This window comes from Ostrea edulis, chromosome 5 (genome assembly GCF_947568905.1).
Source record: "Ostrea edulis chromosome 5, xbOstEdul1.1, whole genome shotgun sequence".
Taxonomy (NCBI): Eukaryota; Metazoa; Mollusca; class Bivalvia; order Ostreida; family Ostreidae; genus Ostrea; species Ostrea edulis.
In genome coordinates this window covers 1,415,128-1,427,811 of record NC_079168.1, presented here as the reverse complement: position 1 = coordinate 1,427,811, position 12,684 = coordinate 1,415,128, and the positions used below count along the sequence as shown (strand labels likewise).

The following is a 12,684-nucleotide window of genomic DNA, read 5'->3' as shown; positions in this document are numbered from 1 at the left end:
CTAGTCACATGCTCCAGTCATTGAGCTACTGTGACCGGTTTATCCTAGACCCCTGTGTGAGTCAGGTGTTTTAACTATTGAGCTACCAAAAAAAAAAGCTATTGAGCTACCATGACCGGTCTATCTGAGATCCCAGTATTACTAGTCAGGTGCTCTAACCATTGAACTACCATGACTGGTCTATCAGAGACCCCTGTATTACTAGTCAGTTGCTTTCAGCATTGAGCTACCATTACCGGTCTATCGGAGACCCCTGTTGTACTAGTCAGGTGCTCTAATCATTGAGCTACCATGATTAGTCTATCGTACACCCTTGTATTACTATTAAGGTGCTCTAACCATTGAGCTACCATGACCGGTCTATCAGAGATCCCTGTACTACTAGTCAGGTGATATAACAATTGAGCTACCATGACCGGTCTATCAGAGACCCATGTTGTACAAGTCAGGTGCTCTAACCATTGAGCTACCATGACCGGTCTATCAGAGACCCCTGTTGTACTAGTCAGGTGCTCTAACAATTGAGCTACCATGACTGGTCTATCAGAGACCCCTGTATTACTAGTCAGTTGCTTTAACCATTGAGCTACCGTGACCGGTCTATGGGAGACCCTTGTATTACTAGTCAGGTGCTCTAAACATTGAGCTACCGTGTCCGGTCTATCAGAGACCCCTGTATTTCTAGTCAGGGGCTCTAACCACTGAGCTACCGAGACCGGTCTATTAGAGACCGTTGTATTACTAGTCAGGTGCTCTAACCATTGAGCTACCATGACCGGTCTATCAGAGACCCCTCTATTACTAGTCAAGTGATCTAACAATTGAACTACCGTGAGAGGTCTATCAGAGACCCCTGTTGTACTAGTCAGGTGCTCTTACCATTGATCTACCATGGCCAGTCTATCCAAGACCCCTATATTACTAGTCAGTTGCTTTAACCATTGAGCTACCATGACCGTCTATCTGAGACCCCTGTATTACTAGTCAGGTGCTCTAACCATTGAGCTACCGTGACCGGTCTATCTGAGACCCCTGTATTACTAGTTAGGTGCCCAGTTTTTCAGAGACCCCTGTATTACTAGTTAGGTGACCAGTTTTTCAGAGACCCCTGTATTACAAATCATGTGCTCTAACTATTGACCTATCCATAAGCTGATGTTAAGATGAACCATGGATATCGATCTGGATAGCTCCGTGGTTAGAAAGTCTGACTAGTAATACACGGGTCTCTGATAGACCGGCCACTGTAGCTCAATAGTTAAAACACCTGATTAGTAATACAGGGGTCTCTGATAGACCGGTCACTGTAGCTCAATAGTTAGAACACCTGACTAGTAATACAGGCGTCTCGGACAGACCGGTCACTGTAGCTCAATAGTTAGAGCACCATACTAGTAATACATGAATCTCAGGTAGACCGGACACGGTAGCTCAATAGTTAAAGCACCTGATTAGTAATACAGGGGTCTCTGATACACCGGTCACTGTAGCTCAATAGTTAGAACACCTGATTAGTAATACAGGGGTCTCTGATACACCGGTCACTGTAGCTCAATAGTTAGAACACCTGATTAGTAATACAGGGGTCTCTGTTAGACCGGTCACTGTAGCTCAATAGTTAGAGCACCTGATTAGTAATACAGGGGTCTCTGTTAGACCGGTCACTGTAGCTCAATAGTTAGAACACCTGATTAGTAATACAGGGGTCTCTGATAGACCGGTCACTGTAGCTCAATAGTTAGAACACCTGATTAGTAATACAGGGGTCTCTGTTAGACCGGTCACTGTAGCTCAAAAGTTAGAACACCTGATTAGTAATACACAGGTCTCTGATAGACCGGTCACTGTAGATCAATAGTTAGAACACCTCATTAGTAATACAGGGGTCTCGGATTTGATTTCCAGTTGAACCACGAGTTTTTCCTTCCTGTTACATTTACATATATATAAACATGTAAATATACCACACTGTAATAGACTGGACATTTTGTAAGATAATTAAGTTCTGAAATACAGACAATTGTTGACAATACAGTTAGATATAATTACACTTTGTGTTTTGTAGGACTGTGGAGTGTCGTGATGTTATTGATGGTCAACAGAAGACTGTGACCTTGAATCTGAAGATCTGTGATGAAGACTGGACGTTTGGGGTCACTCTCTGTTACAGTACTACAAATCTAAGTAAGTACTCAGTAATAATGTAAGACTGAACTCTGTATCATGTTTATCTAATATATACATTGTAAAATCAAACACATATTGAAATACATAATTAACAAACAGAATAATTAGTAGTTTATCACACACAAACAAGTATATGTGTACATGTATAGATGTACTATAATTCAAGGCTACACACAAAATACTGACAAAGTGACTTAGTACATCACAAGAACTGATTGACCTTTATTTACATTTCATGATTAACATGTGTCTAATTGTATATAGATAATTAACTAGTAACACAATCTAATTATTAATTAGTATACTAAGATTAGATATAATAATACAGATATTGTAAGATATAATTACTAAACAGCAGTGAGAGACTAATGTTCTATCAGTTAAACTCACAAACACAAGTACATGTTAATTACACATCACAGACACAGGGCTGTAATTAACACAGGGCTGTAATTAACACGGGGCTGTAATTAACATGGGGCTGTAATTAACACAGGGCTGTAATCAACAAGCAGCTGTAATCAACACAAAGATGCAATTAACACTGTGTTTAGGTGTGTAATGAACAGGGTTTTTAGATGTGTAATTAACACTGTAGGGCTGTGTAATTAACACTGTGTTTATAGATATTGGATTTTCTTCACTTTAGCAGTGTGTAACTCAGCCACAAAGAGGTTGTCTCTGATGTCCACACATAAACCCCATGGACGGCGTAAATCACAGTGAATGTAACGGAAGAACTGTCCGTCCTGATCTAGGATGTGGATACGGTCATTGTTATAGTCTGCTGTCAGGATGTGACTCTGGCTGTCTGTAGTGATGCCGTATGGATCAAATGATTGCTTGGTATTAGAGGGATGACCAGTGTATCTAAATCGGAGTTTTCCTGACTGATTGACCACCACTACTGCTCTAGCTTTATTGTCAGCCACACAGATATCCAGGTTCTTGTTCTCACTGAGGTATTTAATGTTAGGACCAGATTTATAGAGAGGACGACCCTGATCATCAAACTGAATGCTTTGTTTCTCTGTGGAGCCGGAGTAACGCACGACTTTGGATTGTTTGACATCATCACTGTCCATGATAACCAGGAGATCATCAGAGGCGGTACTGCAGACAGAGAGAGGGTACCACCCCTGTTGTGTGATCACGGTCTGTATCTGTTTATTCTTTAATAAGTTAATAGTTCTTTCTCTAGGGTCAGTATAAACAAGATCTCCGTCCCGTGTCACTGCTATGCCCCCTGGTCGTCTCCCTGACTTGGTTTGTATTGATGTCAGTAGTTTACTCTGGAGGTTGAGCAGCTTCATGGTTTCGTTATCCCCGCATGTCCAGACTTGATCTTCACTCAGACAGCTAACACTAAGTCTGCCAAAGAAAGTGTTCTTATACCCAGTGTCTATGGTGGCGGTGACGCGCGGCTCATCAAGCAGTGGTTTGACTGGAGGAGATGATACAGCTTCTGCTGACTTGATTGTGTCGCCATGTTCTGTGTTAATGGATAATGGCGACAGAGAACCAAACATTTCATTGAGCTGATCTTTGTTTATTTTCTGAGCAGACAAACTGGGTACTGTAACTCGGACTTTAGGCGGTAATGTTCTAAATTCGGAAGTCCTAGATTTGTAAGTAGAGGTTAAGGAGACGTCATTTGATTTTAGGATTGATTTCAAGTCGGACATGATCTGTTTGAGTTCCGCCATTTTCTGTGTGATTTCATCTGTATTTTTATTCAGGGTAGATAGGTGTTTGATTTTCATCTCCTGAATGTCGGATTTCCGCTGGTTGACAATGGCGGTGATCTCCCGGTGTAAGATTTCTCCTTGTTGATCGGCAATTGTTGTTAGTTCTCCGTAATTTGTTTCTAACTCGACTTTCTCAGTTTGGACATCGGAGGCCATTTCTTCATATCGCGGGTAAATTCTGGTCTCGAGTTCGTCCAGATCTTTCTGTAAACTTTCTGTTTTAGAGCAGAGTTTTTCCAGAATATCTGATATATCGTGACCTTCATGTTTACTTGAGGAGACGCAGGTAGAACAGACAGGAAGGTCACATTTCTCACAGTAATTTTTACAGAGTTCGTCGGCGTGGTCAGGACATGTTGAGTAGTTAAGAGATTTTCTGTATTTATAGAGCACGACTTTGTGTCTTATAGACGAATCCGAGAGGTGCTTCCCAACACAGGTCTGGCATAGATTTATATCACAACGTTCACAGTGACTCTGTAGGTGGGCAGTTTTACAGAGGTCACACAATAGGATAATCTGGGCTCTGCGGAACGGGTCCATTTCTGATGTCCGGGGTCACATGAGGAGTTCACTGTTAATTAAATTAGGGAATCTTAATTAAAGAGTTTGACTTATTGAAACACTTGACCAGCTAGAATTACAGTATGTTGTATAAACTGCCATCATTTATATCAGAGACGTCTATGCATTTTGAATACCTCCACCTCCCCACCCCCACCCCCACCCTCTTCAGAGTTATGTGAAATTATTTTAAAAATGAGCAGATCTATCTTATTGATCACACAAATATAAATATTAAGTTTGTCTCACCTGAAAATCCAACATGGCCTCCCTGTTATATCGACCTTCCGTCTAGTCCTGTGATTAAATATTTGTGCGGTGCGTCAGCCTGTATACACTATCTATTTAAATAGAGTTTTAAAGTTTGTTTTGACCTAGATCATACTGGGTAGCGATGTCAACATTGACGTCAGAAGATAGAATTGTTTCAATGTATGTATAAATACCTTCATTATAGTCCGTGTAGAAAAATACTTCGCAATATCAATATCTCTGTGTGTGGGGGGAGGGGGGGGGGTCATATAGTAATCACTACTACTGTCTCAGTTTGGACAACGTTCTATATAGAGACAACTCCTGATTTAGGTGAAGTACTTACGGACGTAGCATTGAGGGGGTTTTTGGTGCCAAAGACTAGTTTGCATTGAGGGTTGTTTATCGTGCCAAAGACTAGTTTGCATTGAGGGTTGTTTATCGTGCCAAAGACTAGTTTGCATTGAGGGTTGTTTATCGTGCCAAAGACTAGTTTGCATTGAGGGTTGTTTATCGTGCCAAAGACTAGTTTGCATTGAGGGTTGTTTATCGTGCCAAAGACTAGTTTGCATTGAGGGTTGTTTATCGTGCCAAAGACTAGTTTGCATTGAGGGTTGTTTACCGTGCCAAAGACTAGTTTACATTGAGGGTTGTTTATCGTGCCAAAGACTAGTTTACATTGAGGGTTGTTTATCGTGCCAAAGACTATACTGGCGCGACGTTGTAAATTTCTTCTCGCTATTTATATCTCGTGTAAAATTCCAAACAAACTTACATGTATGTGAGTGACGTGTGACTTTCACAGAAATAAACAAAGTCCCATTGAGCGCTTAGTTAAGGAACAATCACTACCTATATATTAAGCAGACTTTTCTGTATACTAACAATGAATTTAACACGGCAAGAAGAAGTTTACAAACTTTTGTGTATACTGACAATAAACTGAACAGGCTAATCAGAATTTTACAGACTTTAGGAGATTCTCGCATGTGTAGAGCTATAATACATTGGGTTTAAATGCTGTCTGACTTGTTTTATACCGATTGTTAGGCCGTTCTTGGCACACTAATTTTGACTACGGATAACTCCGGGATATGAGGCTGACGGCGGATGTGACCGGTCAACAGGGGATGCTTACTCCTCCTAGGTACCCGATTCCATCTCTGGTATATCCAGGGATCCGTGTTTGCACATCTCTCTATTTTCAATTTTGTATTGCTTGTATAGTAGTTATGAGATTGATCACTGTTCGTTGTCTTCACCTTTCACCTAGTGTTGGTTGGGGGGGGCGGGTATTGTGTAGGCGTCCCTCTCGAGAAATTTTCAGGCGTATAGTATAGAAATATTACCATTGCCGACAAAGGGCTGCGGAATTTGGGCCTATGCTCGGAGCTTTGGCCTTTGAAAAGGGAGGGATCTTTGCTGTGATACGGGGCCTCAGTTTTTCCGGTCATATCCGAATGACCGCTTCATTTAATCACCTCTTACGACAAGCAAGGGGTACTAGGGATATATTCTATCTAGGATCCTCACGGACTGGGGGGTGGGGGTGAAATGATATGCGACTTTGATTTCGGAAATGTAAACATAAAGTTCATAAAAAATGATCGGAAACCATATATCCGGGATTGAAGTGTTCCTGTCGTTTTAATGGCACACAAAGTTTGCTTTAAAATTCAACAATTTGAATCCACACGCCAGCTATTTTTCTTATCAGTGAATCAGATTACATTGCTTAATGAAATAATTGTCTTACATGTACCAGAGGGCTCGTCACTCAAGCTTTCACTTAATATCATCCATTCCCTGTAAATAGAAAGCTTACCTGTGTACAGATAAACAATAGGTAAATTACCTGTGTATGTGTGAAGTGTGAGTGAAGCTTGCATCACGCGTCCTCTAGTGAGGATATGACATGAAATACGTTACATGTTTTTGTATCAGGCGCCCTCTAGTGAGGAAATGACATGAAATACGTTACATGTTTTTGTATTATTACTCTTTTTTCTGTTGTAGATTGAGTTGAGTGGAACAATGAACCTCCTGATATCTATGTACATTTACACGTGTAGGATTAAACTTCTGTTGTACTCGCGCATGCGAGCTTATCCTATATTGCGTGTTTGCGTTTTATTTCATAAATAGTTTAGGAATATACTGTCCGCTCAATATCTTGAGAACCCTTTGCTTGACAGACATTAAACCTGGTACATCTTGAGGAGAAGACGACCCTATTTGATTTTGAAGCCATGCGGTCAAAGGTTAAGGGTCAAACTGGACATAGGAATATACTGTCAGCTCAATTTCTTGAGAATCCTTTGATTGACAGACATCAGATTTAGTACACTGGTGTATCTTCAGGAGAAGATTACCCCTATTGATTTTGAGGTCACAAGGTCAAAGGCCAGGGATTGAACTGGACATTGTAATATATTATATCCTATATTTTAAGAATGATTTGCTTGATTGACACCAAACTTGGTACAGCGGTACAACATAAGGAGCAGATGACCCCTATTGAGTTTTAGGTCACATGGTCAATCCACTCTTGACATACATCTAGGAAGATATTGTCTACTCAGTATTTTGAATTTAAGGTACTACTATCAATTGAGAATATGCATGTATCACCCTTTTCAATTTTGCACCATGGGGGACAGATGTGTTCTACAAACATCTCCTTGTTTAGAATTTTCTTTTCAAGTGTATACGAAAACCATGATTAATCCTTGGGTAGTGCAGATTTGTTTCTCCAGATTGCCCCCCTCCCCCCCCCCCTCCTACTCCATGAAATAGGCTGGGCCAACATAGGGAATAAATCTTTTACGTGAGAATTATAAAGATGCACCGTTAAAACAACAGAAAGGCTATGGTTAATCAAAGTGTTGTGTAAGTATCTATAGGTAGTTAAAAGTCAGGATCCGCGGTACTTAAAAGTCAGGACCCGGGGTAGTTAAAAATCAGGACGGGGTAGTTAAAAGTCAGGACCCAGGGTAGTTACAAGTCAGGATCCGGGGTAGTTAAAAGTCAGGACCCGCGGTAGTTAAAAGTCAGGACCCGGGGTAGTTAAAAATCAGGACGGGGTAGTTAAAAGTCAGGACCCGGGGTAGTTAAAAGTCAGGACGGGGTTGTTAAAAGTCAGGACCCGGGGTAGTTAAAAGTCAGGATCCGGGGTAGTTACAAGTCAGGACCCGGGGTAGTTAAAAGTCAGGACCCGGGGTAGATAAAAGTCAGGACCCGCGGTACTTAAAAGTCAGGATCCGGGGTAGTTAAAAGTCAGGACCCGGGGTAGATAAAAGTCAGGACCCGCGGTACTTAAAAGTCAGGACCCGCGGTACTTAAAAGTCAGGACCCGGGGTAGTTAAAAATCAGGACGGAGTAGTTAAAAGTCAGGATCCGCAGTAGTTAAAAAATCAGGACCCGGGGTAGTTAAAAGTCAGGATCCGGGGTAGTTACAAGTCAGGACCCGGGGTAGTTACAAGTCAGGACCCGGGGTAGTTAAAAGTCAGGATCCGGGGTAGATAAAAGTCAGGATCCGGGGTAGTTACAAGTCATTTTTATTTTAAATCTATATAGATTTTTTTTAAATTAAAATAAATGGTGGGATGTCCTTCAGAAATAGGAGAGGGGAGTTACCTAATGATATATCTTCATTCAAGAAAAAAAAAACCCAGGAAACGATCGTAGTCATAAATGTGTGGGATAACCCCGCCCCCTGATTCTATTTGCCTGCTCCTAGACAGATCTGTTTGATACGACACGATGTGTGACAAGGAACGGCGACGCTATGTAACTCTATTTCCTTCTTATTTTTGTTGCATAGCGTCGCCATTTGTGCAGCACATTGTAGCCAATTGTTACATACCGAGCGGGGATTGTACCTTTTTATGCATGTGTGTCTTTCTGTAAATTTATCAAACCCCGTTCTCTCTCTCTCTCTCCCTCTCTCCCTCTCTCTGATCGATAGACTCAACTAGCTACTTTAAATTAGTGCGTGCAGGCAGAACACTTTACTGGTACGCAGTACATCTGAGGGTGTATAAAAAGCGCATTAGGCTTCCTCGCATCAGAAAATGTAAATGGGAGAGAGACTGCTCTCATTGCAAACATGCTCTCCCATACACTCTCATGTTGTTGACCTACAAAACACGACACGAGTTTTATACTTCCCACAGTGGACAAACCACGGAGATTATCCGTGCCCCAAGGTGTGTGTTATTTGCCTTTACACACAGCTTCTAGGAGCTTTGATCTCGTGGGGGTCCGAGTTTAGAATAGGTCTAGTACCCCCTTGCCTGTCGTAAGAGACGACGAAGTGGGACGATCCTTCGGATGAGACCGCAAAACCCAAGGTCCCGTGTCACACCAGGTGTGGCACGATAAAGACCCCCCCCCCCTTCCTGCTCAAAGGCCATAAACGCCGAACATAGGCCTACATTTTGCAGCCCTTCACCTGCAGTGGTGACGTCTAAGTAAGTAAGTAATTTTTATTTAAAGTCGGAAAACAGGTAAACAATAAACATGAGCTAAGACTATATAGCATTAAAAAAACCACAAAGCACTAATGATATATAATTGCATGCATAGACATAAAAACAGAAATTTGAAATAAAACAGGACGCATACATGTATACAGACATCACAAGTCATGCATATATATATATTTATATTGCAAATCGCATTTTCCTCTATGAACCAACCAATTTCAGCGCGCGACACAATCCGTTCAGATCGACTATGAACGGATTATGAACTATAGTCTAGTCAATCTAGCTCAAAAATGAGCAAAACCTCAAACTAATTGCAACAGAAATGAAATTTTGATTATTCATGCAAGAAAACACATACAAACAACATATTAAAAATCGACTTTTGTATTTCCATGGGAAAATTGGAATTTTGGGGTAAAAGGATGTGTTTTTTCATGAAAATCGCTAAAAACTGGAAATTGAAGAAAATGTCCATTTTATGTAACATACAGTAAAAATAAGTTTCATATCTCAAATTTCAACCTGGAAATGTTCGATTAATTTTTTTTTTTACAGCAGAATATATTCTTTCCTTGACTGTAATTTTTGGGTAAAATCTTGCTTTTTTGAATATAATTGTTAAAGATTGAAATTTTAAGAAGAAAACCCACATTTTGTCATACGTTTGAGTCTACCAATAAAATATTGAAGTTAGGATTTATTTTAAAAACTGCTCAACAAGTAAGATATAAAGATTATTGGCAATATAAATGAAAAATGCCATTTTAGGTAGGAAAACCTACCTTTTTCTAAAACAAAAATAGTGAAAAACTGGAAATGATAGGAAATGACTGTTTTATAGAAGAGATGACATTGATCTTATAAATTTAAGAATAAAACGTCAAAATGCACAACTAAACTTTTCTGCACCAAAATTTATTTTCCCTTGCCGAATTTTGGGTTGAAATTTTCATTTCCCAACAAAAATCGTTAAAAACTGGATTTTGGAAGAAAATACCTTTTCCTGTCCATTAGACATATATGAGTTACCACATGAAGATTTATACATTAAAATAAACTGTTAACACAAAACAAGTGCCCCTTCAAAAATGGTCTGTTAAAGATGACCTACATTTTTGCAGTTACTCCCCTTACATCGGAAGTTGGAGGCGTGCTTACCATTCCGGTCCTATGTTTCACATAAATACATGTAGTATTTTAAAACAAACAGTGTATAGTAAAGCTTACGTTACCAAATTCTTTATTAAGCTGAGTTTTAACAGTTTGTACTACATCTATGACGAAACAAGGTTCAGTTTCTTCGATTTTATAAAGAAATCTTTAATACGTGCACCTCGTCAAGTTCTAGAGTTTGGGAACGAGAGGGGGGGGGGGGGTTATAGCCGTATTTGATGTTTAGTTCTATCCAAATTATTGTGCAATTAATACCGAGAATTTCGGGAGTAATCTGTTTTAAAAACAATGGACACATAGAATTAAAAGCAAAACGAATCAGGCACGCAGCATCGTAAAAAAAAAGGTGGGGGTGAAGATAATTTCACAATATTGCCTGAAAATTGACAAGTAAATTTTAATCCAAAGTTATAAAAATCCTTGATGAGGTGGGGGGTGGGGGTGGGGGCTAAGGTTGTTCTCTCAGTTCAAGTTTACACTTCCACTGTGTACAGTTCACCACAATGCTATTTAAAAAAAAAAAAAAAAAAGAGGAGGGAGAGCAACCAATCTGTCTAAAAATCGACCTCTGTACGTAAAAATTTATCAACTTTGCATGTAATGATAAAAGGTGTAGAGCCATTATTGCTACGTGCCTGATAATTATATAAGTGATCATTTGAGTAATTGCAGTACAGTCCATGTTTTTACAAGTACAACGGCTAGTGTCACAATTTGCCTTGCATTCACAGCGAAAAACGTTCAAAAGTTTATCTGGCGCGACTTGTAATTTAGTTTTAACGGATACAAGAATTGCTGAAAGCAGTGATAAGCCCCAATTCGAAGGATCCAAATTAATCATTTCTTTAGTTCACTCTATGACTTAAAAAATTCTTGCAGTGCTCCTTTTCTGCAGCTGTAGTTAGTAGTTAGTGGCAATGACTAAACTTATAAAAATTATATTGTGTTAGACAATTCTTCACATAGCAAATCTCCTATAAGTGTCTAAATGGTATTCCATCGTACAAAGTCGATATGACATAGACACCAGAATATATCTTTTTCTCTATGAAATCCTCATATAGGAAGGTGAAGATAACGAACAGTGATCCATCTCGTAACTCCTATAAGCAAAACAAAATAGAGAGGTGGGCAAACACGGACCCCTGGATATACCAGAAGTGGGATCAGATGTATATGGGCTATAAGGAGTAAGCACCCCCTGTTGACCGGTTACACCCGCCGTGAGCTCTATATCTTATTAAGGCAAACGGAGTTACCCTTATTCAATATCATTGTGCCAAAAACGGCCTAACAATCTATATGAAACAAGTCAGACAGATTTGACCCAATGATAGGTTGTATTGGCAAAGTAGATTGTTATAACGACCATATAATTCGCGAAATGCTGACTTTAAACGAAACAGTTGAAACTCCTTCACCATCAACTTGTTTGTCAGTAGCCTGCCTCCATATAAAAACTAATCATATACAGAATTTTTTCGCGATTTGTCTACATTTTGACTATACAGGACCTGTTCCGATGCCGAACATTCTTGACGTTGTGTCGCATCCTGTGAATGCATGTAGAAAGGGAAAGGATTGACAAACTTCGTTTCCTAAAAAGACGTCTGGTTTTAACGATAGTCTTCACTTATATTAGGGGCAAGATCAAAAATTCAATGTCTCACAAAAAACTAAGTTCACATAGTTTTCACCAAGACCCCCCCCCCCTTTTTAAAACTTAATATGACAAATGTTGAAACTAATCGAATAACAAGAAAAGAAACGCACGATTATAAATAACACTCCCTATACTTTTTCTACTGTTTATTCACAAATGAAAGTGTACATTAAATCTATTAAATGTTCATTAATGTTTTAAATATTATGTGGTATTCAACAGTCGCTTGTCTTTTTCCTTTTTCCACTAAAGTGTAATCGATGTCGGATGACAGAAACTTGCGGGAGTCACAGAATTTGCCTCAAATCCAAATCCGTTCATACTGACCATGAACAGTTCAAAAGTGATGTTCATTTCTTAAATATTTATATTGCAAATTGCATTTTCCTCTATGAACCAACCATTTTCAGCGCGCGACACAATCCGTTCACATTGCCTATGAACGGATTATGAACTAGCTTAAAGCACGCGACCGAGAGAGCGTAATGGTTTGAAAAAATAGAACATCTGTTACAAAGCTCTCGCAAGCCACACCTTTGGATTAAGATTGTAAACTTACGTGGATTATCATCCCAATCTTGCGGTGTCCTACCTCCAAAATACAGTG

The 12,684-nt window shown here is 39.7% G+C and overlaps 1 protein-coding gene and 1 long non-coding RNA gene across 2 annotated transcripts in view; one reads left to right on the top strand and one right to left on the bottom strand.

Moving 5' to 3' along the window:
• The window catches only part of LOC130055193 (uncharacterized), a 72,805-nt gene that overhangs the window by 15,939 nt on the left and 44,182 nt on the right, over positions 1–12,684 (top strand). Inside the window, exons 7-8 of the long non-coding RNA XR_008803479.1 lie at positions 2,066–2,184; positions 2,837–3,342. This is a non-coding gene — a long non-coding RNA (uncharacterized LOC130055193). The remainder of the gene's footprint in view (positions 1–2,065; positions 2,185–2,836; positions 3,343–12,684) is intronic.
• LOC125677912 (uncharacterized) lies at positions 2,215–4,849 on the bottom strand. The gene is made up of 2 exons (XM_056166980.1): positions 4,749–4,849; positions 2,215–4,509 (listed from the first exon to the last, which is right to left on the bottom strand). Exon 2 carries the CDS (start codon positions 4,476–4,478, stop codon positions 2,808–2,810), a length of 1,671 nt encoding a protein of 556 aa, XP_056022955.1. The 5' UTR covers positions 4,479–4,509; positions 4,749–4,849; the 3' UTR covers positions 2,215–2,807.

What these genes read in the sequence shown, in the direction of transcription:
- LOC125677912 (XM_056166980.1), bottom strand. Translation starts at nt 4,478, where the DNA reads ATGGACCCGTTCCGCAGAGCCCAGATTATCCTATTGTGTGACCTCTGT.